This window comes from Meleagris gallopavo, chromosome 21 (assembly GCF_000146605.3).
Source record: "Meleagris gallopavo isolate NT-WF06-2002-E0010 breed Aviagen turkey brand Nicholas breeding stock chromosome 21, Turkey_5.1, whole genome shotgun sequence".
In the NCBI taxonomy this organism is placed as follows: Eukaryota; Metazoa; Chordata; class Aves; order Galliformes; family Phasianidae; genus Meleagris; species Meleagris gallopavo.
This window is the reverse complement of record NC_015031.2, coordinates 5,114,721-5,139,754: the sequence shown is the minus strand read 5'-3', so window position 1 is coordinate 5,139,754 and position 25,034 is coordinate 5,114,721. Positions and strand designations below refer to the sequence as shown.

Here is a 25,034-nt window from a genome sequence, read left to right as displayed (position 1 = left end):
TGGGCTGGGGCAGGATCTGTGCCATTCCCAGGGCCTGTGGGAGTAGGAGTCTGGGTCTGGGGCCAGGGCCCCAGAAAGGATGCAGGGTGTGCAGACCATCAAGAGGGTTCGGTGGCAGCTGTGAGCTGACACAGGGCACAGGTGGGATGTGGGTATGGATGTGTTCTAGAGGCTCGATGATGCTGAGGCCACCACAGCCAGGCCATAGGATATTCACTTGATGCTGCCGTCTCTCTTTGCAGCCCGAGACTCGGTGGACCAGGCCACAGTGGCAGGCTCCAGGCTGGCTCCTCGGGACGTGGAGCCCGGACGGCGGCTGCACCTTTTCCGCCAGCACCCAGGACATTCCCTTTACCACCTTCCACATCCCTACCCTCAGAGGAATCTCAGGAGCTTCCCCTCAGAGCCAGCCCACAGCAACCCCTTCTTCCACTCTCCAGAGCTCTCCCAACTGGATTTTGGCACAATCCACTACATGCCATACAGGCCAGCCAGCTCCCTGCCCGCCTGCGGACACGCGTCCCCCCTGGCCTCCGGTTTGCGGGGCCAGCAGCACCCCAGCCCTCCGGCGTGTGGGCAGCCCCCCCACAGGACGTGTTCCCTGCAGCCCACACCGCCCTGCCTGGGGCTGACGGCAGCCCTGGCACAGCGGCAGCACCGGGCGCCCATCCCGCGCCGGGGGGTCAGCCACGGGCACCAGCACAACAGCAGTGGCTCCGGGGAGAGCTATCTCACGGAGCACAGCGGGTACCTGGCGGACGGTCCGGGCAGCGACTCCAGCTCGGGGCCCTGCCACGGTTCTTCCAGCGACTCCATGTTGAACTGCACAGACATCAGCCTGCAGGGCATCCATGGCAGCTGCTCCACTTTCCGCAGCTCCCTCAGCAGCGACTACGACCCCTTTGTGTACTGCAGCTCAGATGGGCCCACCGTGGACAACGGGCCGCAGCAGCAGCGGGCGCTGAGGGAGACACGACCCAGGTCCTTGGACCTGATGGTGCCCGGCGGTGCCGCTCCAGCCAAGGCCCAGGTGCTCAACCACATCCACTACCACCACCACCAGCACCACCACTACAGAAGGGATGTGGAATGCACACCTGGCCGGGCTGGCTCGGGCCCTGGGCAGCGCAAGTCCCGATACTCTGGGGCTAAGGTTGGCTTTCACAGTGCTCGGACGCAAAAGAGGGTTGAGAAGAGCCATCACTGTCAGCAGCCTCTGGAAAGCAGGACAGAATTGCAGGAGGCTCCTCCGGTGGGACAGCCAGCCTGTCCCCAGCAAGGTCGGGAGCCCCCGCATGCCCCCTCCACTTCTCCCCACAGGTTGGACTTCGGTGTAGATGCCAACAGGCAGTTGGGAGCGGCAGGCACGTCCCCTGTGCTGCTGCCCCAGAGACACAGCTTACAGAGCCGACATCACCGAAGGAAAAGAAAGTGTCCCCTGGAGCTCGGCCCCGCTCTCCTGCCCGAGGATTCGGTCTTGCCCAAAGCCTGTGATACTCACATTCCTCACGGCCACCCTGCTGGCCACCTCTGCTCGCCCGAGGTCCAACCCCTGATCCCAAGCTCTCCCGTGCCCTGCAGCACGGGCTCCCGGCCGCTGTGGAAGTACTTGGTGCCACAATCCAGCTCAGAGCTGAAAAAGCAGGAGGAGGGGATGTCAGGACGGGAGGGAAACCGCACGGTTCCTGCTGGTTTCTCAGGAACAGGCACCCCAAGGCACAGTCTCCACCTGCACTGCCCAGCTCAGCAGTGTAGGCAGGGTGAGTCTAGTCTGGGTTTTCTCTTTTCAGCAAGCAGATGATGAGGGTGGGTTGCTGCAGGTGAGGTGGGAAGGTGCTCCAGGTGCCTGTAGGCTTTCCTATAGGACCACTGGTGAGAGAGGAGTGCTGGATCTTGCCCGTCCTCAGGTGATGGCCAGAACGATTGGCACCTGTTCATGGATCGGCTGAGTGCATCAAACCCCACAGTCTCATCCTAAAGTAATTCCAGTGGGAAACAAGGCGGCTCTGTAGGAGTCTCTAGCAGACAGAGTTTCTCCCAATGGAAGGGGTGGAACCACAGTTCTGGGTATCCTCCCCTCAGTCTGGATGTTCTGATGGCAGAGCCCTTGTCATTAAGGCTCATTGGGCTTTGCTGTTTGCCCCAGCTTGCCAGCCTCAATAAGGAAGTGTGTGTGCATGGCTGCGAGTAGAACAGGAACAGACTGAATGAGTTTATGGATTTGCACATCCCTCCTGTCTCACCTGCCCCTGCTGAGTGGGAGTTGTTTCTTAGTGTCTTCTGGAAATTAGAAGTAATTAAGATCTGGCCCTTTGCCTAACTGCCGTACGTCAGTTCTGCCTCCTTGTGTGACTTTGAGAGCAGGATGTTTGGAGGCTCAGCTCCCTGGTTCCTCTGCAAATTGCAAGCTGCAGGCAGCAGGGGCAGGTGCTGGGCTCCCCTCCTCACCCTGTCACTGACTCACTGCCGGTCCCTGTGCAAATCATTTTGATTTAGGTACCCTATACAGAACTAGCAGCTTAATTTCTGGCCTGAAACTCGTGACTCACTGTGCCCATTGTACCATGCAGATAATAACTTCCTCCCCACGCTGTCTATCCAGCCCCACACCCCACCCAGGCTCCTGGCCGCACCGTGCCTGCGAGGAGGCAGCAGGGAAGAGGAGAGGCCAGCTGGGCACAGGGCTCAGTGCAGTGCCTGCAGCCTTTTCCCTGGCACAGAAGTGCCTGGTGCTGCAGATGGGTGATGTGGGGTTTCTTCAAAGGGCGCAGAGGGATGCTGCTGCTTTGGGAGGTATAGCAGTGGGGGGATGTCTCTGCAGTTGGCAGCAGCTCCAAGGGCTGATGATGTGCCCAGAGCTGGAAGCAGTGTGCAGCAATGTTGTATCAGGACAGTATCAAAGCACCATGGCATGGTGCATTGCTCAGGAGCCTGTGCGAGCTCCCATTTCCAAACAAAGCCCGTGGACTGGTGTGGCTCAGCATGGACCCAACTATCCGTAACCCAGGTGCTGCCCAGGAGGGGCAGTGCCATTCCTGTGGGAGAGCAAAGCAGCTCCTAGAGGAGCTCCAGGTCCCTCTCATGGACAGCACTGTCTGCAGCACAAACAGCCTTGTCCACCAGCTCTTATCACCTGGACACTTGTGACATGGCTGCTGCTAGGACGCACCAATGCCTCTGTCCTCTGCTCCCAGTCTCAGGGCAGTCAGCACTTCTTCCAGTTGTGGCCGTGGAAGTGGGGTGGGGAAGCACCTGGTGAGTGTGACAGCACAGGGCTTTGCACTGACCTCTCTATCTTGCAGCAGCATAACTCGATGTTCACCAAAGATCGCTGCAGTCTGGATTGAAAGGGGTCTGAGGGGAATGAAAGTGTCAGGCAGTCTTCCCTGGAACCTCCTGTTCTGCTGGGCAGAGGCCAGCAAAGCAGAGAGCACAGAGCCTGTGCTCTTGTACCCATAGTGTACATGTGGATTACCTCCAGATCAGGAGGTCAGCCCAAGTGCTTTCTTGTTTGGCAGTGGAGGTGCAGCCATCCTATTTCTTTATTTCATAAACCTCATACCATGAAACATAGGGGCTTCAGGTTGGCCTTCCTGTTCTTAGCTTCTCCCTAAAGGAAAAGAATATGGGAAAAGAGCAGACAAAGGAGCAAACAGCTTTAAGAATGGAGATGCCTAGTGTGTGCAACACCATGCACTTGCTTTGGCAGCCACTGCCCTGCTCCACTTCTAGGAAATGTGTGATGTTCTGCCAAGTCTCAGTCCTCACTCTGACAAAACCCTCATTTCAAGCAGTGCCTATTTCCTTCTCTCTAGCTGTCTGAATTTGCTGATGTTTTTTCAAACTGTTTTCTACTTCTCCTGTCTGTGTCTCCTCCCTTTCTGTGATCCCCACTGGGAGACACAGGGAGATGAAGGAGAGAACATGCCTCCCTCCAGCCCAGAGGAGAGGGGGCAGCAGGGATCCCCCAGGACATCTGCCAGCCCCACTTGGGCTCTGCTTGCCTGATGTGGAGCTCCAGGGCATTGCTGTGCTGTGATACTGCTGCTCCTCTGTGGCTTTGTCCCAGGGGCTCAGAGCTTGTCCATCCTGATGGTGTGATGGGGAAGGCACTCTGATGCCTGTTTAGAACCACTGGCAGGGTGACTTTGCAAGCCACCTGTCCCTCTTACCTCCATCTGCTGGGAGCACGAAGAATCGATGTGTCTAAAGGCAGTGGGACTCTGTCTGTCTGACGGCTGTAGCTTCAGTGGATGCTTTCCAGAGAGTCGAAATTTCTTCATAAGAGTGAGAAAATGCTTAGAAAGGAAAGATTGAATTTTGTTAGGAACCAGGGAAAGTTGTAGTGAGCAATGTTGTAGTGAGCAGGAGTTCTTGCAGGGCTTGTACAGAAAAGCCATCAAGCTGAAAATATCGCTTGTCATGACACAACCTGTGGAGTTACAGTCACCTCGGTGCTTTATCTTGGAAAGGGACTGGACGTAAATCAGTGGAGGACAGGTAAACACAGCAAAGAACAATTGACAGTCCTGTTTAAGTGGGACACGCAACAAAAAAGACAAAGAGACCAAGGAGAAATGCAAATACATGTCTAAATAAGGGTTGCAAGCTAAAAATGTAAGTGGATGAATTAGGAAGCCTGGCTTTAGGTGACATTTTTGCCATTAACTTTTCAGAATGTCATTAAGAAGAAACCAACACGATGGGACTGTGCAATTTCCATGTGGAATTACAGAGAGGAGTGTGTCTCTTCTGGTGGCATGAGAGGGCACTCTGTTAAGGAAGGTATAAAGTCCAATGACAAGAAACACAAAATCCCCAGTTGTGCCTAAGTAGGAATTAAGTGGTGTCAGGGTTATAGTACACTGCTTTAGCACGGGCTGCAGAAGAAGAGCTCATATAAACATGAGGCTCTTGAAATAATAGTGAGAGAAGCAGTGGAAAGAACGAGATGCTTTTGGGCACAGGCACTGCTTAAAGACACAGGAGCAGAAGCCCAGAGTCACACATCTCACCAGCCAGAGAAAGGCCTCAAAAAGGGCTGGCGGGGCAGTGCAATTACAAACAATAAACCATTCTTCAAAAGTGAAGGTGTGGCCAGACGAGAAATCAGAGGGTTGAATATAAAGCTAAGAGCAGAGGCACATGAGGCAGGAAGGGAAGACTTCTGTGAGCAGCTTGTGCAAAGCAGAAGGGCTATTAATGCAAAGATGTTCATCTCCATCAGTAGGAAGAAGCGTGCCGGAGGCTCTGTGGCAGTAAGGTGTGTCTGAGAGGGATGTTCAAGGGCAGAGCATAGCAGAGAAGCAAAATGAACTTCCTGCATCAGTGATCAGCAGGGAAGTGCTCGAGGAGGTTCTCACCCCAGCACAGCTCATGGGTTGGAGGATCCCTCCCAGATCACAGCATCAATGTGAGCATTTCTGAAACTCATCAATAAAGCGAACGGTAAAAAATTGCCAGGGGTGTGGATTACTCACCAGAGCATCGTGCAAGGGCTCTGGCTTTAAAAAAGAGTTAAACCATGAACGTGGACTGTAATCTGCTGCCCATGCCCAGAGCCAGAAGGAACAGTTGAGAGCAACATCGGCTTCAAATAGCTGGAGCCACAGAGCGATGAGCCTGACTTTCCTGCCAGGCAAATTGTTACAAATTCAAATCCAGAGTCTGACTTGTAGACGAACGGCTAAGTGTGAAATCCAGGGGAGGAGGCAGCACAGCTTTTGTAGAGAAAGATAACGCTTCCCAGAACTTGTAGGAGAATAAAGCTCCCAAAGGATAAGAGAGAAGGTGCTCTCAGAGGTAAATAACAGGCTGAAAAATAGGAGACAAAGTGCAGAGCAGTCTTAATGGAGGAAAGTACTTGGGAAGGGAGAGAAGTGGAGTTCTTCAGCTGTCAGCACCTTTCATCAAGCTCATAAATATCCTGGGCAAGGAGAGGAGATAACAGTTTGTAGAAGACAAAATCCTTTAGGACTGTCAGCTTTAACACTGGTTACAAAGTGCTACAGAAGGATCTCCTATTGCTGAGTTATTGGGCAATAAAGCGGCAGGTGAAATTCCGTGTAAGTAACACGAGAGCAGAGCTGCTTCTAAGTATGCATGCACTGCAATGGGCCCTTCTTACAACCCCAGGAAACAGTCCTGGACTCACTGTGAGTACTGCTGCCAAAGAATTACTCACAGCTGTCTGGGGACAACGAGAGGAGCAGCAGAAAGTGCTGCTGTGCAATTGTGTGAACCTGAGGTGCTTCCTGAGCTTTAGTGCAACTCATCACCACCTCTCGTAAAAGGATGGAGCAGACCTGGGAGAAGTGCAGGAGGGTGCAATTACAGTGCTGAGGTTTTTCTGAGGAAACAGAATGTAGAGATTTTCACATGGGAAAATGATGACTAGCAGTGGATATGATACAAAATCAGGGAGAGCAGAGCAGATGGCAGCTAAAAGACATACTCTTATTCTTATGACGAAGTAAGTAGTGGCATCAAATGGGAAACGAAGCTTTGCAACACCCAGTAAGGTAAGGCACGGTTCATAGTGGTGCTCAGTGCCCAGAGGACATAAGTGCCAGAAGTAAAATGGGTTTGAGAGCCTAGATCAAGAGCTATCAAATGCAGAGGCGCAGATACCATCTCTGGCTCAGGAGGTCCCTAAAGCAGGGTATCCAGAAGCTGACGGTGCTCCTGTGGGACATGACACCCTCCAGGTGTGTGCACACCTTGCCCAGCTCAGATGATGCTGGATTTTGGTGAGGCTGAATCACAGCCCCTGCAGAAACTCCCCTTTCCCAGGCAGTGCCACGCACTGTGGCATATCAAGGCACTAATGGTGATCCCAAAGATGCCTGCAGCACCTTGGAGTTCATAGGGCTTTTCTTGGTGTGGTTTGCATAAAGATACATCCCTGCTTCCCCTGCTTGGGAATTGAGCCTGGGCCTTACAGCTCCGACTTGTTTCTCTGAAGAATCAATTCTCAAGCAATGCTGAGAGGATCCTTTTAAGAGAAGTCAGACAAGTAGCAGTGAGTTACAGCTAGATGGCTTCCTAAGCCACCTGGACACACTCGGATCTCATTCCTGAGCAGATAAATTGCTCCCAGCACAGAGTGGTGGAACCTCGTGCTTTCTCTCTGGGAAATCTCATCCCCTGCAGCATGTCAGCATCCTCCCTCACTCCCCATCTCCTGCTCCTTTTCACAGCCATTCCCTTTCATGTCATGTCTTTGATCTTTGCTAGAGAGGGAGAAAGGAATTAGGGGAAGAAAAGACCACCATTACAAATTAACACCCACTGGACAAGACCTCTGTTCTGTCAGCAAGGTGTGCTCCTTCAGGTCTTCGCCCTGTGGGGGTCTTCAGCTCATCAGCTGTGGATCTCCCACCTCTCTGTCTTCTGATTCAGGACCTTTTTGCACTTTTCTTTTAGTTTGTGTAGCAGGGGAAACTCACACATGTGCAGTTTTCAGAAAATAGTTTGATAATCCTCTTTGAGACTCAAGGCTTCTGACTGACCAAAGCAATCGAGGCTGTCCAGCTTCCCGTGCGCTGTGTGTAAATCAGCACACCCGAGGAGCAGCTGGCAGAGGCTTATTCAGTGCTGCTGGTACACATCAACCAATGCCATGTCTCACAGACTGTCTTCTGGTAGTTCAGCGTGACCTGCTCACATGTATATGTATAATGCTGCGTCTGTCCATTAATTTTCCCACATCTGTGAGCTACGTTTTCAAAGCAGAATCTCCTTTAGCTGTTTTCTTCCCATATATTTAATTTGCAGATGTCCTGTTCCTACAGCTGGTGATTTGTAATGGGCAAGAGTTTTCTGTGATTCTGATTTGAAAAGTTGTTTTGAATTGCTCTCTCTGAATAGCTGTGCGGGCATTTGTTTCCTTTTGATCTCAAGAACATTCAGGAAAAGGGAAATGTGAAAAATAATGCATGCATGCATTTTCTGGGCTGTGCTTACTCTGTGTGAGAGCTCTGGGCAGGCTTGAGAGACATCAGGGAAAGGGAACACAGTGTGCACGTCAGTGCTCAGCCACATTAGGGAGAAAAGGACTGTCTGAAGCAGTAACCAGGGGTGCACGGTTTCTAGGCAGCCCTTACATGGAGTGTTTCAATGCAACCTACTCAGCACTTGCCTGTCAATAATTCACCGGGCAGATGGGGCTGGGGAGGAAGGAACCACAGTCCTTGCTGGCTGGGTGCAGGGCATTGGTGCTAGTGGCCAACCAACACTCATTGGGTTTGGTGGTTTTTGAGACTCAGAAATGATTTGTGAATGCCCTGAAACACCTGTGCTATTCCCTTCTTGCACTCACTCCTCTCTTGCAGACTCTTTTTGTTGTCTGGAGTTTCTTTTCTTGCTGTCCCTTGTGCCTGGAGGGTGGTGCCATGGCATTTGTGAATATGAGCCAGCAATGTTTTCTGGTGCTGATCATTTTTACATGGCTGTACAGATTTTCCTCAAAGAGCAGACATCAAAAAGCCCAAAAAGCAAGCACCTAGCAGCAAGATGAATCCTGGGATGCACCACGTCCTCAGCCTGCTTTTTCTGAATATTCATGTTGGAGTTTGATGTCTTATCTTTTTGTTTTGTTCTGTCTTAACATAGAGGAATAACCTGATTGTGGAAATGGCCAGAAAAGTCCCTCCAAAATACTGGGAGAAACACTGTGGCTTCCACTGCAGAATCTGTTCTGTTGCAGTGGTCAGCACGAGGCCCTGGAGCATTTGACTTACACTTCCTTTATTCTTTTTTTGACTGCAGGATCTGAAGAGGAGGTCCAGGATGTCTGTGAACACTCAGTTTAACAAGACACTGGCTCATTTGCTTATGGGAGAGCTGGAGTGAACAAAGATGTTCAGCAAACCAGCCGGAGTGGAGCTCACACCTCAGTGTCTGCATGTATTGACCAGTCCTGAGCTGCACGGCCCAGCCGTGGTCAGACCGCACGTAAGCTGTGCGATGCTTGTGGTCTCCTCAACGTTTCCACACTGCGATGGTCACAAAAGCACAGAGCTGTGTTCTCCAGGTCCTCTTCTCCTGTGAAGGCACAGGCAGCCCATCTTCATCCAGAGGCACCTGTCTGCGTGGGCTGGCTCACTCAGAGACCAGTCCTCAGCTGGAGAGCTCGCCGGGAGAGTGCAAGCTGCTATCCTGGCATGTTCTGAAGGTTTTGAAAAACACTTCAGAAATAAACAAGCCTTCAAGACCAAAAGCTGCAGGAATGACTTTCTGTGGCCTGGTAGCTCCCAACTTCATTTCCTCTCTTAGGTCAAAAGCCGAACTTCTTCATTTAACTTCTTCACTCTTATTTCAGACACAGGAATAAGGTATTCTGGTATTCTCCATCCCAGCACTCACAGGTCCATCCTGAAAGGTGCTTCTTCCAACTTCATTGGAAACCAACATCTTTCACCCCTTCTGACCACTTCATTGTCCTTCAGCTGAAGCCAGCTCAGCCATGTGCTGCGTTTTGCCAGCAGCAGTGGAGATGAAGACCCAGGGACAATGTCACAATTTCTGGGAAGAAGCTGGGTCAGATTCTCTCCATTGCCAAGAATCTACCCTCTCATCTCCTAATGTGAATACATCTCTCTTTCACCCTGTAACGCCTCCATCTACTCGCAAAACAGGTGTGGACAGCTCTGTTTAGAGCTTAAATGTTTTGAACATGTTTCAAAGTTGAGATGGCCCAACACAGGAGTTGTGGCAAATCGTTGATTTGACGTGGCTCCTGCTTCTCTTCTTTTCTTGTTGCCCCAAGAGAAAAACAAAAAAACAAAAAACAGTAAAAGCATGTGTAATAAATGCAGAGCAGAGCCCCATCTATCACCCAGCCTTATCCTTGTACTTCTGTGAGACACTTGGAACGCCACCAGCTCTTGTTTCCTATGTCTCCTAATTTGGTGACATTCAAGTAAAATAAAATCCGGCAAATTCACACCACGATACCCAAACAGTTTCCATGCAGCAAGGATTTAGACTGTGGAGTTCACTGCCTTAACTGACCATTCAGGCCAAAGAATTAGCCAGAATCCCACGTGGAGAGCACGTTTATAGGGCACCAAGGCTATCTCAGGTTTTCAGAGTCAATGAAACATTGGGATGGATAGGTCATAAGAGCTGAAGGTAACTTCTGACAGAAACCTGGTATGGGGACAGAAGTTCCCCATCTCCTCTCTGATAATCTCTCTGTATCTTCCTGTGAAGCTGCAGCTTCTTTCTCAGTTCAGGAGCACATAGGCTAGATAGTCCCAGTTCAGATTAATCCAGCCTCTGCCTTCCTTCTCTTCTGATGAAAGCTTTTATAGGGCATGCTACCCCATATCTTTGAAAGAGGCATCTTTGTCTCAGCTTCAAGTCACTAACACGATGTTATTAAAAGCCGACCAGTAAGACTGCTTTAAACAAAACATGAATCCCTTGCTAGTGTTCCTTTTCTTGTCTCCTGTGATTGAGCTGCTGCAAGACCTTTGAAACTAGGGAAGAGCTACACTTTTCATATCAAAGAACCCAGCAGAATTGTGTTCTAACCTTTTCAGGCTCCTCTTGTCCTGCAAGGCAAGCAGAAGACACAAGTCCAGATATTTTCTCCCTTGCAGGAAAGCCAGTCTTGAAGAGAAAAAAGAAAGCCAGGAACAGGTCTAGAATCTCCCTGTTCAACATCTTGTGTATGTGGCACATGGCTTGTCCCAGCCAGCCCCCAGGGGTTGGCAGATGACTTCACAGATGGGGGTAATGAAGTCAGGGTGCTCACACTGGTTTCTTTAGGAGTCAAGAAGGCTGAGAGCCTCCAGAGATGCATTTCACTGCCTCAAAGGAACGAGTGCCTCGTTTGCAGTCTAAAAGTACTGCTTTCCCTCCAAATCCTAAAATAAAGGAGGACTGAATCTCAGCAAGCCCCAAGCGTCTTGGAGAAAGTGGTCAGTACTAACAAACCCTTTCCACTCCCTACTGCAGTATTACTGGGCCGTGCAGGGCAACGCCCGCCTCAAAGTGTTTTCATTTTCTGATTTTTATGCTGCTGCTACTTTTCATTCAGAAAACAGACATCTCTGATGCTGGGCCCTCTTGGTGGGGCTTGCTGAGCTGAACGTATGCAGGTCTGTGTAGGTGGGTTCTCAGGTGGGATGAGAGAGAGGAACTCTGCAGGAAGATGGTTTTTGAAATCCTTTTCTGTAGATGGACTAGAATCCTCAGCCACCTAAAAGGGAAGTGATGTCTGAGAACTTGGGAAATGGTTCCTCTCAGTTCCCGCACCTCTCGCTTCAGAGTGATACTTCTGAGTGGTCAGTACCCTTGGGCTCTGTCACTGCATGTCCACAACACCACTGCAATGAAACAGCATTTGTTTTCATTTACTGAGTCCAAAGACCCAGCTGAGAACTGATGGAAGCCAGAACATCCCAACCCCACTTTTGTCCACAACCAAACCATCAGTCCCTTCCCAGGGACCAGTTTCTTCCCAGGACCTTCAACCCCACCGTTATGGGTTGCTGTGGGCAGAGTGCCTGGGCCAGCTGGACCTCCTCCGATTCTGCACAGAGCCTCTGCTCCTCCCTTTTTTAAAGTTCAGATCCTTCTAAATGTGAATACAAGTTTGTTTTTTATTTTGTTTTGCTGAGTCTATTCTGGGCTTGGGAATAAATTATCAACCAAAAATGGAAAAATAGGTTTTATATATATGCAAAACTGTGTATTTATGTCTGATAAAAAACAAAGATGTGTGAATATGCTGATGTGCTCAGAAATATATTTATTTACTAATATATTTATCCACGTACTCGGCCTGCTCGCGTGTTTTTGTTCTGTACAAAGCCACCAGGTGTGTGTTTTAAGGAGTTTCACGGCTTCATGGCTGAAGTTCTATGAGGCATGTGAGGGACGGGCAGGTGATCTGAGACTGCCAGCACGGCTTCTCCAAGGGCAGAGCATGCATGACACATCTGGTGGCCTTCTGTGATGTGACAGCATGAAGGGAAGGGCAACTGGTGGTGTGTACCTGGACTCCTGCAAAGCCTTTGATGTGGTCCCCCACCACATCCTTATCTCTATATATGGGTTCAAGGGGTGGGATGTTTGGTGGATAAGGTTCGGTCGGAAGGTCGCAGCCGGAGGCCTGTGGTCAATGTCTGTGCCAGGTGGAGGCAGTGATGAGTCCCCTGTGTCCCTGTGTCCCACAGGGGTCCGCTGTGGGACCTGTGTTCTAACATGGTTATCAGTGACACAGATGCACCCTCAGCGAGTTTGCAGATGACACCAAGCTGAGTGGTGCAGCTGATAGAACAGAAGGAAGGGATGCCATCCACAGGGATCTTCACAAACTCAAAATGTGAGGCCATGTAACAAAGCCAAGTGCAAGGTGCTGCATTTGGGTGGGGGCGATTCCAGATACGTATATGGACTGGGAGAAGAACTCAGCATAACGCTGTGGAGAAGGACGTGAGGGTCCTGGTGGATGGAAGACACCAGCAGCGTGCAGCCCGGAAAGCCGCCAGCAGCCTGGGCTGCATCAGCAGAGGGGTGGCAGCGGGCAGGGAGGGGACTGTCCCCCTCTGCTCTGCCCTCGTGAGGCCCCACCTGGAGTCCTGCGCCCAGGCCTGGGGCCCCCAGCACAAGAAAGACGTGGGGCTGTTGGAGCGGGTCCAGAGGAGGGCACGAGGGTGCTCAGAGGGCTGGAGCACCTCTGCTGTGGAGCCGGGCTGAGGGAGCTGGGGGTGTTCTGCCTGGAGAAGAGAGGAGAGCTCACTGCAGCCTTCCAGCACCTAACAGGAAAGCTGAGAAGGGACTCTTTCTCAGGGAACATAGTTAGATGACAAGAGGTAATGGATTTAAACTAAAAGAGGAGAGGTTGAGGTGAGATATCAGGAGGAAATTCTTCCCCTTCCCCACATGGAGCAACCACTGAGCCTTGGACAGAAGCAGATTTTGGGTAAACTGGCCCTGCTGACCAGTCAGAGTCACAACTCGATGCACAGTGGGAGCATCCAGAGATCTGAGAATCAGACTACAGTCCAAATTCAGTACAAAACTGTACAGTGCTGTGTAAAGCAACTAAACCAGAGGGACCTGTTCAGGACAGCCAGCAGTAGAGGGGATGAGCTTCAGGCTTTCTGCTGAGGAGTCTTTGAGCACTTCAGAATAAAACCGAAACAACAAACATCAGCAGAAAACCCCTGCATGGCACATTTGCTCTGCACCAGCTCATGCAGGAGGATCATCAGCTCCACCGCTGATGTGGCCCAGCACTGCTTGACAAAACCATCTCAGGATGAGGAGCCTGCACACTAGCCATGGGAAAGATGTGCTGTGTGTGCTCCAGGGAGGTTTGGGCCACTTGGTTGTGTGCATCTCCTTGTCTGGGAGGAGATCTGTGAGAGCACACCACATAATGCACCCAGCGTCCCTGAGGTCCACCACCCTTGGGACTAGACAGAGTGGTTCTTCCTCCATTTATTCACATTATTGACACAGCAAGGAGACAGGAGGCAATGAAGTCTGGCTCTGGGGTTTATTGTAGCTGATTTCTCACAGTGTGGGTAGCAATTATGGGACTGAGGAGCGAAGCGGGGAGATGCTGATTGCACAGAGAAGGGAACTCGCACTTCTCCTCTTCACCTACCCCAAAGCAATGCCTGCGTCCCAGTGCCGGCCAACACAGCAGCACTGGGTGAAGCTGCCCATGTGCAGGGGGCTCCAGGAGACCACTCCTGAGCCCCAGAGCTGCAGTGTTGGAGCTGGTGGCCACGAGGGAGCTGCAGGTGGCACGGGGCACCCAGCAGGGCTGGCACAGGGCTGGCAGGCACAGGGACGGGGCACCGGGCTGCAGACAGTGGCACTTCCCCAACGTCTGGCAGAGTCAGCACACGTCGGTGGGTTTGACGAGGATGAGGGATGATGTGCAGTCGCCTTTATCACAGAATCCTGGCCAGAGGATGTACTTCTTGGCATTGAGCACGACGTTCTGGCACCTGTCGTACCACCACCCCCCATAGCTGTTGGCGCAGTTCCCACTGTACTGGTCCTGGTCTTTGTCCACCGTGCTGAACTTCATGTTGTCGTGGATGCCGCCCTTCTTGGGGTAGTAGCCGGTCAGATAGTCGTCCCCTTCACCAGAAAACCGGCCCAGCCTCAGCGGGTACCCGCTGCTCTCGCTCTCCACTCTGAAGATGTCGTACTCAGCATAGTGGGTGGCGTTGGCTTTGTCCCGCACGACGAAGCGGACCTTGTAGGTGCCCTGCTGTGTCAGCAGGTGCAGGTACTCGGTGCCCAGCCAGTGGTCGCCCTGCACGTTCCCGAAGCCATACTTATAGGTGGTCCAGGACTCTTTCCATGTGATCTCAGTGTTGTAAGTGTTCCTCTGGACAACAGTCCAGCCCTTGCCTTCGGTGTCCATGTCACACCACACCACGCGGGGGGGGGACCGTGCCGGCTGGATGACGTACACCCCGCTGGGGCTGGTCTTGCGAAGGTGGCTGCAGTCTGCGGGGAACCCTGCAAAAGGAACTGCAGAAAACAGAGAGCGGGGTGGAAGAGAGAAGGGCTGTATGAGGCTGTGTGGGCAACAAGGAGCTCCTAAAAGAGAGTAAGGACTCAGCACAAAAAGGGATGCTTTAATTTGTGGTCTTTTTTGCACTAGCAGTGGCTCTTCTGTAGGGAGAACAAAGGCCCCCTTGCTAAGCATCCTGCTCGTGACTTGCCCTTGCATTTGGAGCTGCTGATGCATCTGGCCAAGATGGAGGGGGAAAAGGATCTCCCAGATGCCAGTGTGTGCTCCAGGTAAGGCTGGCCTGCTACTGGGGCCCTTGACATTCTGAGATGCACGCCCTGCAAAGATCAGAAGTGTGCAAAATGCTCCACTGGGTGAGGATATGCAGTGAAAATTTATGTTTACCCTTGGGGTTGTGGCACTGCAAAACAAGGGCAGGCTCTATCTTGATCTGATAGGCATCTCCACCTCCAGCTTGCTTCAGTTCATCTGTTAACAAGACTTATCTGTCATCAACTACTTGCCAAACTAATCTGTCACCTAATTCATTTTTCTTGTTTTGTGTCTGATGTTGGACAATTTACTGCGGGTTCTTCAAATTCAGCCCATGAATTCTGCTTATCTTTGAAACACATCTTGCATGGAACCTTACCCTGCCTGCGTGGAGGGGGTAAAGACTCAACAAGAGATACAGATAAATGCATAAATAAATAATAAAGTACTCGGGTGACCTCTGATGCTCTGGTGGAACTGTTCAAGCAGAAGCCCCTTGGTTTCAGCCTGGACCACCAAAGGATGGCTTGACATGGGTCAGGCTGCTTACTTTAAAAGAGCTCAGGAGTCTGTATGTTGAGAAGTTCTTGTCTTGTGGCTCGGCCAGTCTGCCTGCATGACAGCCTGTTTAGCACCTGGCAGACCCAAGGGTCGGTGCTGAGCCAGGCTGAAGCTCTCTTGCCCTTGGTGCCACTTGCCCCAGTTGGGTCCATACTCACCGCTCCGCGAGCTGGTGGTGGGCATTCCTGGACCTGCACTCACACAGTGGAGAAGCATCATCACCACCACAGGCAGGAGGACGAGGTTCCCATGGAGCTGGCGTGTCCCAGCCTGCAGCCCTGGGGAGGGAAGGGTGCAGCATCATCAGGACCCCTGGGCAGCCCGCCGCCCCTCAGCGTCCTTGGGGAGCTCTGACCAGGGAATGCAGAGCTGCAGGACCAAAGTCCAGAGGATGAGTCCCATGCTACAGACGCCAGCTACAGGGTGGATAGGAGAAAGTCTCTTGTGTGCGCATGGTGACATGAGCCCAAACCGCTGGGCTGTTGGTGGCCACCAATACAAACCCATATTCTGCATCAGCTCAGTGCTGGGGGAGATGCCAGTCCCAGGTGGGGAAGGGCCCCTGTACAACCACAAGTGCTACATGTGCTGATTAGGAGGGGATCAGGAGGGGAAGGGACCAAGCTGAAATGCAGGGCTCCATACTAATGAGACAGGATTTAGGTAACCTGCAAAAAGTATAAGGTGCCACCATGGATGTATGTCACCTACTGCTTTGGTCTGCATCCCTTCTAAGATCATGGTGCCAGGCCATGTGTCACCCAGGCCAGGTTATGGCAGCTGTCCTGCTGGTCTCCTTGTGCCTTTGTATATTCACCCCATGCAGGTCTGGTTTGAGCCCAGCAGCACACCTGAATGCAGCTTAAATCTGGGAAGATTACTCACCCATCACAAAAGCACAGCCAAGCAGAGAGCAGGAATCCAGTGGTGCATCTCCCCATGCCAGGCTCTACATGGTGACTTTATAGGCACACTCCCACTTGTGCTCACACGTGTTGTTTGTAGAGGCACTAGGAGATGCTTGCAGACCATGACTCAAGAAGCTTTCAGATCCCTTTACAGCACAATAAGGCCCATGGGGGAAGGGAGTCACGCCCTTCTAGCCAGAGAATTACAAAATACTCCCTTCCACGTGGAGAGATTTCATGTATTGACTCTTACCATTACACAAACACTACATGTGAATTGCCCACTTGGAGTAATTTCTGGAGAGCCGTGATCAAACTGAAGCAAAGAGACCTGGCTTTTTCTAAGGACATAAACAAACTGGCGAGGGAAGTGAGGTTAGGTTTCCTATTTGCCTAATTTCAAAGGCAACGTTGGAAGGATGAGTGCAGATCCTCAAGAGGCCATCCTGCTGACTCTCCACTCACAGGCATCAGGATTGACCGGTGAAGTCATTGAGCTGGAGTCGGCATCCAGCAGCCAGAAGTCACTGCATGTGCAACATCTTCTGGCACTACAGTCTGCATGATCTGAGCAGCCGGCAGGGGCTGCAAGGTCTTCAGTATCTAAAGGGGCTGTAAGAAAGGGGACAGAGTCTTTAGCAGGGGTTGTTGTGACAGGACAAGGGAAAATGGTTTCAAACTAAAAGGGGAGATTTAGATTGGAGGTAAGATTCGTACACTAAGGGCAGTGAAGCACTGCACAGGTTGCCCAGAGAGGCGGTGATGCCCCATCCCTGCAGACAGCCAAGGTCAGGCTGCAGGGGCTCTGAGCACTGATGGAGCTGTGGGTGTCCCTGTGCACTGCAGGGAGTGGGACCTGATGGCCTTTAGGGGTCCCTTCCAACTCAAATGATTTTATAATTCAATGAGTCTGTGATTTAGAATGGGCTGCTTGGGGTTATGTCAAGGTTGGTTGTGAATATGTCAAGAAATGAAGATTCCACAACTGTTTTTTTTGGTTTTGTTTTGTTTGTTTTTAGTGTTTGTTACAATCTAATTGTGATTTCCCTTGCTTCCCTTGTGTCTGTTGCCTCTCATCCTGCCCTGTGGACCTCCAGAGCTGCAGAATCACAGCGCCATATATTCATTTAGGTTGGAAGTGACAGTCTGACCCCTCTGCTCAATGCAGATCTACAGGGTAATGTGATCTACTGGGGGGTCATTGGGTCAGTGTGGTGTCCTCATCCAGTCAAGACTTGAAAACCTTCGAGGAGGAAAAACTCACAGCCTCTCCGGACACCTGTTCTAGTATGTGACCAGGAGTCACTATCAGGCTACAGACAGTCCCTGACTTGAATTACCCATGTTCTAACTTAGATCCATTGCTTCTCATCCCAGCACCCCTGAGAACAACTTGGCTTCATATTCTCTGCACCCACCAGGCAATGCAGGCCATGAAGGCCACCCCTTTGCCTGCTCTTCTCTCTATGGTACTGATCCACAGAAAAAGGACTGACTAGAATTTTCTTGAAGAAATCCATGTTGTAAGTTCTCCTATTTACAAAGAGAGGCTTGGACTGAGTTTATTCCATGTTCATTTCACCCCAGTTCCCAAAGCTGCAGGGGCAGTGGGTCCAGCAGAGCATACCACAGATTGCACAAGAGTAGCGCTGTGCTGCTGGAGTGGGACTTTTTGAAATGTGGTGCTTAGATGAAAAAAGCACCGCTTGCCAGGAGCACTCCAGTGCCTCTTTCCCGAGGGCCAAGATGGGTCCCCATGGCTGCTGGGCTCAACGCCTGTTCTGGAGAGAGCAATTGATGGCCCGACATTTGATTTCCATCCAGGAGGGGAACGCCATCAGGATGTTTACTTATGTGCTGAAATGCTGGGAGGTGCTCAGAGGACACAGTTCCCTGGGGAAACCCTGTGAGCAGTGAGGGGAGGTGGGGGACGGGGGCAGCCAGGCTGCATACGTCGGAGCTGTTCCGAGGCACTGTCTCATTGGCAACTTGCTATTTGCTTTGCTTCTGAAGAAAGCTCTTCACCTCCATGAGACACAGCCTTCTTTGCCCAAGGACGTGTCACTTCACGATGAAGAGCAAACAAGGCACAAAGTGCTGTCACCGACCAGGGGACAAGTGCTGTGGTTTGGGTCTTGTGCTCCCACCCCCTTACCCGCAGAGCCCTATAACTTTCGGGCTGCACACCCCTCCCACAGGCCAAATCCGCCCAGCTTCTGCCCTGCAGGGTCCCCTCGGAGACAGTATGGGTGAGTGCGGGCTGGGTGGGGGGGGTCATCGGGTCATAGGTCTGTGCAGGGCTCCCTGCTCCCCCAGCTGTCCCAGCACAATACCTGCTGTGCCCCTGCTGCCCTGGGTGGGAGCTGGAGCAGAAGCTGCATGCTTTGCTCGGTGCACGCTGTGTGCAGGCGGCCCACTGTACAAGCCAAAGTTGGCTGAATATTCCTCATAATGGTCTGTTCTGCAGAGAAAATATGAAATACCTTAGCGCAGGACATGGATTTTTGTTTTTTTAGATATTCTTGTGTAAGGAGCACTAGAAGAGGAATTATGATGTGGAGCTTAGCTGTTTGAATGCACACAGTTGTCACAGCACAACCAGCAGTGGCTATTTCCTCTCCTGCATCTCCATCCTGCTGGAATTCCATGGCCCTTCATGGGATAAGGGCCAGCAGCAGGAGGAGCGTTGCTTCTCCAGTGGCCCTAAGGCAAGATGTCTTTAAACAAGTCCCTAAACACAAATCACCGAACCGCTATGCAGCAGTTGAGAAGTGAATTGTTTGGAGGGTGGTTTAGAAGAGCTCTGCTGCAGAACACAGCATTGTGGCTGGGACAGCTCCGGCATTCACAGGAAGGGATGCTCACCTCCAGGATGAAGCACCCCATTCCAGGCAGCTCTGCCTTGAACATCTTCCTTCTCACCACCTCAAGGAACTCTGCTGAACTCAGCAGCCCAGGGCAGAACAGGGGAGCTGTGGCTAAAGGAAGGAGTCACATTTGTCATCTGCCAGGGGTGATAGGAGCTGGAAGGAAAGAGGATCCCCTCTCCCTGCTCACCCCCCAGCCCCAGGACTTGGTTTTCACAGGGATTTCTGATGACTTTTGGGTTTGAATGAAGTTTTCACGCTTTTTCTGTCTCAAAAAGAAAAATCACTGGTACCAGCTGCTCCTGCTGATGACTCCACGAGTATTTGGTGTTTGTCAATGAATATCTGGTAGCTTCTCTAGATGGATGAAACAGGACTTTCAGCTCCAGAGGAAGCTTCACAAAGAAAGAACTTTATTTTCCTATTTTACTCTGCAAGAGTCAAATACGATTAACTGAAGAGTTATGTGCTTTTTCTTCTTTGCCTCCTCACCCCCAATTTCTTCTCATTTCAGCTACCCAGTGCCTTTGTCTCCTGATTCTCACCTCTCTGCTGGCCCTGGCAGCACCTCTTGTCTTCGACATAAAAAACTTGCATCTCTTAAATGGAACGATGGATGAGATTATGAATATTCACCCTGAGCCCGTCCAGCCTGGTAAGTGTTCCTATGTGATAGGGTGAGGCAAACAAGGCCACGTTTGGTCTGATGCTATACACCTCTGTGCCCCAACCCAGCTCAACTCCAGCCCTGTGTCATGGAGGATAGACCCAACATTGCTCTGTGTGTGGACAGTGCCAACACAACTTGTGCTGTCTTATCCCAGAGTCCTCTGACCGCAGCCCGCCTCATCCTCTGCATGGCATCAAGTTCTTCAGCCCCTCTGTGAGCCCACTGGTCTGAACCCCAGAGCCCCTGGGATCACAGATGGGACAGATTCATCTGTGGATGTACACAAGATGTCCTTGTGAGAGAACTGCATTCATTTACTCTGAACCATCCTTTCTTCCAGCAGTACTTCAAATTGCCCTCTGAGCCCCCTTGTCTCTTCCAGACACCAGAGCCTGTTTTCCTGTGGCCACTCTAACATTTCTTTCCCCTCATTCATCTTCTACCTCTGTCCCTTCCTGATTCCCACTGTAATTTAGCAACTGCCTTCCCAGTATTGCTATCACCTTTTGGGGTCCCTTCATGGGCACGGTGCTCAAACCCTTCTCACCAAGGAAACAACTGCCCCACGGGAATTCCCCCGTGCTGCCAGTGGCCCTGGTACCTGCAGGGAACATCCCTCTGGAGTGAGGAGTAGCCACAAGAACAGAATCACAATCTGGAGAGGGTCATGGTCTCCTAGCAGGTGTCTGATCTCAACACTCACTCCTGTCTCCTCTGCTCTTGTCTATTCAGATGAGGGGGACCACCACGTTCGACAGGTCAGAGATGTTGCCCCGCACCCACCAGTGGCCCATGGTAAGTCTGTGCAAGAAGTAACTCTGTTCACAAGATTTCACCTTCACTAAGAGCCTAGAGGCTCGTAGAGAGCTCTTGGCCTTTTGTATACTCTTGTTCCTCCCAGGAACGACAGAGGTACCACAGCTCATCATCTTGGGTAGGCCGTAGCACCAGCCGTGTTCTGCACTTAATATGTGCTGAGAGAATTTTCTCCTTGAAGACCCAAACTGGAAATTGATGATTCATTATCTTCCTTCGGGTTGTGGTGGCTGATTATTACCTGATTTTGGCTGTGCAGTTGATGACAAGGCAGGTTAAGACAGAGAGTAATTGCGTAACTGAGCTGGCTGAGTCAGCACCAGCCGTATGGCCACACGGCATGGCTTCTTTGGGTGCAAACAATGGGTAGCACAGTTGTGGGAGCAGAGCCAGTCCTCACCCAGAAGTGCGTGTCTATTCAGTGCATAAGGAGTTTCCATTCTGGAGAACGGAATGTCTGCAGTCAAATGAAACAAGCCAGGAAACCCCTAAATTGCCACTTGGGTAAGCACAGTGGGTTTGTAGAATCATAGAATTGCTCAGTTTGGAAAAGATCTTAAAGATCATGAAGTTCAACCACAATCTAACCATGCTACCCTAACAACCCTCTGCTAAATCATGTCCTTAGCACGACATCCAAAAGATTTTTAAACACATTCAGGGATGGTGACTCAACCTCCTCCCTGGGGAGCCTATTCCAGTGTTTAACAACCCTTTCTGTAAAGAAGTTTTTCCTGATATCCATTATGAGCAATATGGATCTCTTGACCACACCCTCTCCAGGGTTTCTAAGATGACTGGATCTCTAAACCTTCCATACAAGTGGCTTCAGAGTCCAGACTGGCATTTCCCTGTGTGGTGACACATCACCAACAGGCAACATGGGATTCACTGCAGTGACTCCAACCCGGACAAGGTTGCATTGCATCCTGATGGAAGGCAGTGGGACCTATGTGTCCATGTAAGATTGATTTCTGTCTTGAAGACACATGAAATCCAACTCTTCATTTGATCATTTCAATACTTTAATTTACTCCTGTGGTCACACGGCAGAAATACATCCCAGGAATGTGTAAAAGTAATCCCACGTGCTCGGTGTCTCCTTGTGTCAGGTAAGATGTAACAACCACATTTCTGCTCCAGGTTGGCCTAAGGACTGCAGTGAGATCCCTCCTGGCAGCCACAGCGGTATCTACATCATACAGCCAAAGGGCCTCCACCAGCTCGTGGTGTACTGCGAGATGAACGCCACAGGCGGGGGCTGGACGGTCATCCAGAGGAACCAGAAGGACACAACTGTCACCTGGGCCGAGTCCTGGAGCACCTACAAGTACGGCTTTGGGAACGTGCACGGCGACTACTGGCTGGGCACCGAGTACATCCACCAGATCGCCAAGCAGAAGGTCTACCAGGTCAGGTTCGTCATCTCAGACAACACAAACAACATCAAGTTTGCAGACTACAACCTCTTCAGCGTGGAGGATGAGGCCCACGGGTACCGGCTGCGGCTGGGCTCCTACGCAGGGACAGCAGGGGATGCCATGACTTCAGACAATCCCAGCACTATGCATGACAACATGAAGTTCTCCACCAAAGATCGGGATCAGGACAACTACAGTAAGAACTGTGCCTATAGCTATGAGGGCGGGTGGTGGTTTTCGTCCTGTTATTCCGTGCGGCTGAATTTCAAGGGCGGCATGACGTGGGGCAGCCTGTGCAAAGGGGACTGCAAATCCTCGCTCATCCTCATCAAGCCAGCTCCGTACTGTTAGCACCTCTTCTCCCTCCTGTCTGCATCTGATGCTCTGCAAGGCTGGGGCCTTTCTGGGGCAGAGAGGGAGCCTAAGGGTGCTGGGGGTCAGTGAAATACCATCTGCTCTTCCTCTCTCTTCCCCTTCTTTGCCCATTTCTCCCTGTGCTTGCCAGTGATTAATTTTTGTTTTCTTCATAATCAAGAAAAGAAAGGGAAAAAAAAAATATTTGCAAAATGTGTGAATTCTGTGTGTACCTTCCATGGGGGAGGAAAACACAGAGCCCTGGAGTAACATTTCACCACTGAAACATTGAAACATCACCACCATTGTTAGTTGTCTCCAGAACTCACAGCAAGCAGGAGGGCCATGTGCCACAAATGTCTGTGTATCCGCACCTCTCCGTGGTGTCTGTTAGAGTAGCCAAATAAACGTGCTTCCTTCAGCTCACTGTACATCACTGGACATCTGTTCTGTACATCCTGCTGCAGCCAGCGAGATCCCACAGTGGGTGCTTGGTTGGAGCAATGGGGCTCAGTGAAGGGAAGGTCCCACGTGATTCTCATGGGGATGGATGCTAGCTAATTAAATCAGTTACGCTGAGAGAACAGACCTGTAACTCTGTGCTGGGGGGGTCAGAAGGGATAAGGCACGTGGGAGGATGATCCCACACCACTGCCGTGCTCACAGTCCTGCACTCCATGCTGTGGTGGTGTCCCCATGCCGTGGATCTGCTCCTGCCCAGGGTCTGTGCCTGTTGGGAGGTGTGTTGGCTGGGAATCCTGCTGGGATTCCACACAGACGTGACTTCGAGGAGAGGGTCCCTACAGGGACTGCAACATCCCAGGGCCCTCTGGGGAGATGGGAGCATCTCCAGTATTGGAGGCGCCCAAGGTTAAATGAGAGAGCAGAACTGGCTTGGGGTCAATTCTGCTACACAAAGGTTGGACTAGAGAACACAAATCTCCCAACAGTCAATCATCCCCTAACCCAGAAGGGAACATCCATCCCAGGGAAAGACCATGTTTGCCTTTGCAATGGGCACAGCATGGGGAGGAAGCGCCCAGGGTGAGGGTGGCAGAGGCTGGAAGAGGTGGCAGCAACGGGAGGGTGGGTGGCAGGAAGGTGGTCCCCCCATGCACACATGCTCCTGCTGTCCTCAGAGTGGCTTTGGCTTCCAAAGCCAGAAGATTCCATGCCATGGATTGGCACTGGGCAGACTATGAAATAATGGTGCTGCTCCCCCCGTGCCTCTGCAGTTTCTAAGTGGCACGCAAAATGGAGCTATGATTGCACTGCCAGACCAAGAGGTCCTTATCCCAGTGCTGCTGCTTTCTGCTCAACCTCCCCAGGAGCAGAGCAGCAACATGGGCCAGGACGATCAGGAGACCAAATGGTCTGCTGTGCTGCTCAGGGGAGGGAAGGGTGGAAGGTCTGGAGAAAGTGGTTTTAGTTTGCTGTTAGTTCTCACTGCTCTGGTCCATTAGCAACAGGCAATAAATCACACTAATCTCCCGGTGCCAGGCCTGTATTGGATCTGACAGTAATTGGTGAGTGATCTCCCCCTCCTTATCTCAACACATTTGCCCTTTTCCATCCTATTTTCTCCCCTTGCCCTTCTGCAGAGAGGAGTGAGAGAGCCACATGGTGGTAAGAGAGAGTCTGAGGAAAGGAAGACTTCCACTTGACCATTATTGTGCGGTGATAGGTCAGGGGGCAACAGGCACAAACCCAGGCAGTTCACACCAACACAGGGAAGAACTTCTTCGCTGTGAGGGTGCTAGAGCCCTGGAACAGCTGCTGAGAGAGGTGGGGCAGCCTTCTTCTCTGGAGACATTCACAACCCATCTGGATGCCTTCCTGGGCGACCTGCTGCACAGAACTGCTGGGGGGAATTGGACTGGGGGAGCTCCAGAGGTCCCTCCCCATCCCTGTAGCTCTGCGACTCCGTGCAGCTGCCCATCAGGGTGAAAACAGGTGGTCAGTTAAGAACTAACCTTTGTACAAGTCTCTGCAGGTGTCTTTAGATACAGCAAAGTTGTACTTTTGTCTAGGTCAGGATGACCGTCCTAGAAATTGCTGGAGTCATTTATCAGAGGAACTCCTAAATTCACAGTGAAATACTGGACCCCACAGCCCCTTGCACAGTTCTCTCCTCCAGCACCAGCCAGGCAGGAGGACCTTGAGGGTGCAGCACTCAGTGCCTGTTCCCTACCGAAGTGGTGGTGGCACTTCGGGGTGCAGGGATACTCCCTACAGCTTCAGCAGGGGAGCAGAGGGTCGAGCCCTGAGCATGTTGGGGACAGCAGTGGGCAGTAAAGCATTCAAGAGTGGCCTCAGTGCTAGAATGTGCACAGAATGCGCAAGTGCATGCAGGCCAACACACTGCGAAGCAGGATGTGCACAGCATAGTGCTGCATGGGCACACGCAGTGTGGTGTAGGATGCTGCTCACTCCTCGGTTTGCGGTGCAAAATCCACACCATTTGATGCAGTGCTGCATATATACATGGAGTTGCAGCTTGCACACAGTGGGAGCAGTGCGGGATGCACGGAGCAGGTGCAGACGCACACAGCAGGTGCAATGCAGGATGCAATGCAGGCTCGATGCAGGATGCACACAGAGGGTGCGGTGCAGAACGAGCACAGCCGGGGACGGCCCCGCGCACGCCGGCGGCCCCTTTAAGGCTGCGGG

The 25,034-nt window shown here is 51.6% G+C and overlaps 3 protein-coding genes across 3 annotated transcripts in view; 2 read left to right on the top strand and 1 right to left on the bottom strand.

The window, feature by feature from the left end:
- The window catches only part of RNF43 (ring finger protein 43), a gene marked incomplete at its 5' end in the record, with an annotated part of 54,060 nt that extends 42,272 nt beyond the window's left edge, over positions 1-11,788 (top strand). Inside the window, 2 exons of the mRNA XM_010721928.2 lie at positions 243-1,760; positions 8,770-11,788. Of these exons, the coding sequence (XP_010720230.1) occupies positions 243-1,760; positions 8,770-8,813 (1,562 nt within the window). The remainder of the gene's footprint in view (positions 1-242; positions 1,761-8,769) is intronic.
- Positions 11,789-13,610: 1,822 nt separating this feature from the next.
- LOC100545500 (fibrinogen-like protein 1-like protein) lies at positions 13,611-16,707 on the bottom strand. The gene is made up of 4 exons (XM_019621844.2): positions 16,702-16,707; positions 16,214-16,277; positions 15,487-15,606; positions 13,611-14,511 (listed from the first exon to the last, which is right to left on the bottom strand). The coding sequence occupies exons 1-4, from the start codon at positions 16,705-16,707 to the stop codon at positions 13,865-13,867; spliced, it is 837 nt and encodes a 278-aa protein (XP_019477389.1). The 3' UTR covers positions 13,611-13,864.
- A 1,673-nt stretch (positions 16,708-18,380) lies between these two features.
- On the top strand, positions 18,381-23,148 carry LOC100545656 (fibrinogen-like protein 1-like protein). Its single transcript, XM_003211630.4, has 4 exons — positions 18,381-18,485; positions 19,618-19,758; positions 20,506-20,568; positions 21,733-23,148. The coding sequence occupies exons 1-4, from the start codon at positions 18,482-18,484 to the stop codon at positions 22,359-22,361; spliced, it is 837 nt and encodes a 278-aa protein (XP_003211678.2). The 5' UTR covers positions 18,381-18,481; the 3' UTR covers positions 22,362-23,148.
- The last annotated feature ends 1,886 nt before the right edge of the window (positions 23,149-25,034 follow it).

Coding starts and splice junctions, on each gene's coding strand:
- LOC100545656 (XM_003211630.4), top strand. Junction 19,759..20,505: donor CCCTGAGCCCGTCCAGCCTG/GTAAGTGTTCCT, acceptor TTGTCTATTCAG/ATGAGGGGGACCACCACGTT. Junction 20,569..21,732: donor GCACCCACCAGTGGCCCATG/GTAAGTCTGTGC, acceptor TTTCTGCTCCAG/GTTGGCCTAAGGACTGCAGT.
- LOC100545500 (XM_019621844.2), bottom strand. Junction 15,607..16,213: donor TGGCTGTGCTTTTGTGATGG/GTGAGTAATCTT, acceptor TTCCCTCCCCAG/GGCTGCAGGCTGGGACACGC. Junction 14,512..15,486: donor CACCACCAGCTCGCGGAGCG/GTGAGTATGGAC, acceptor TGTTTTCTGCAG/TTCCTTTTGCAGGGTTCCCC.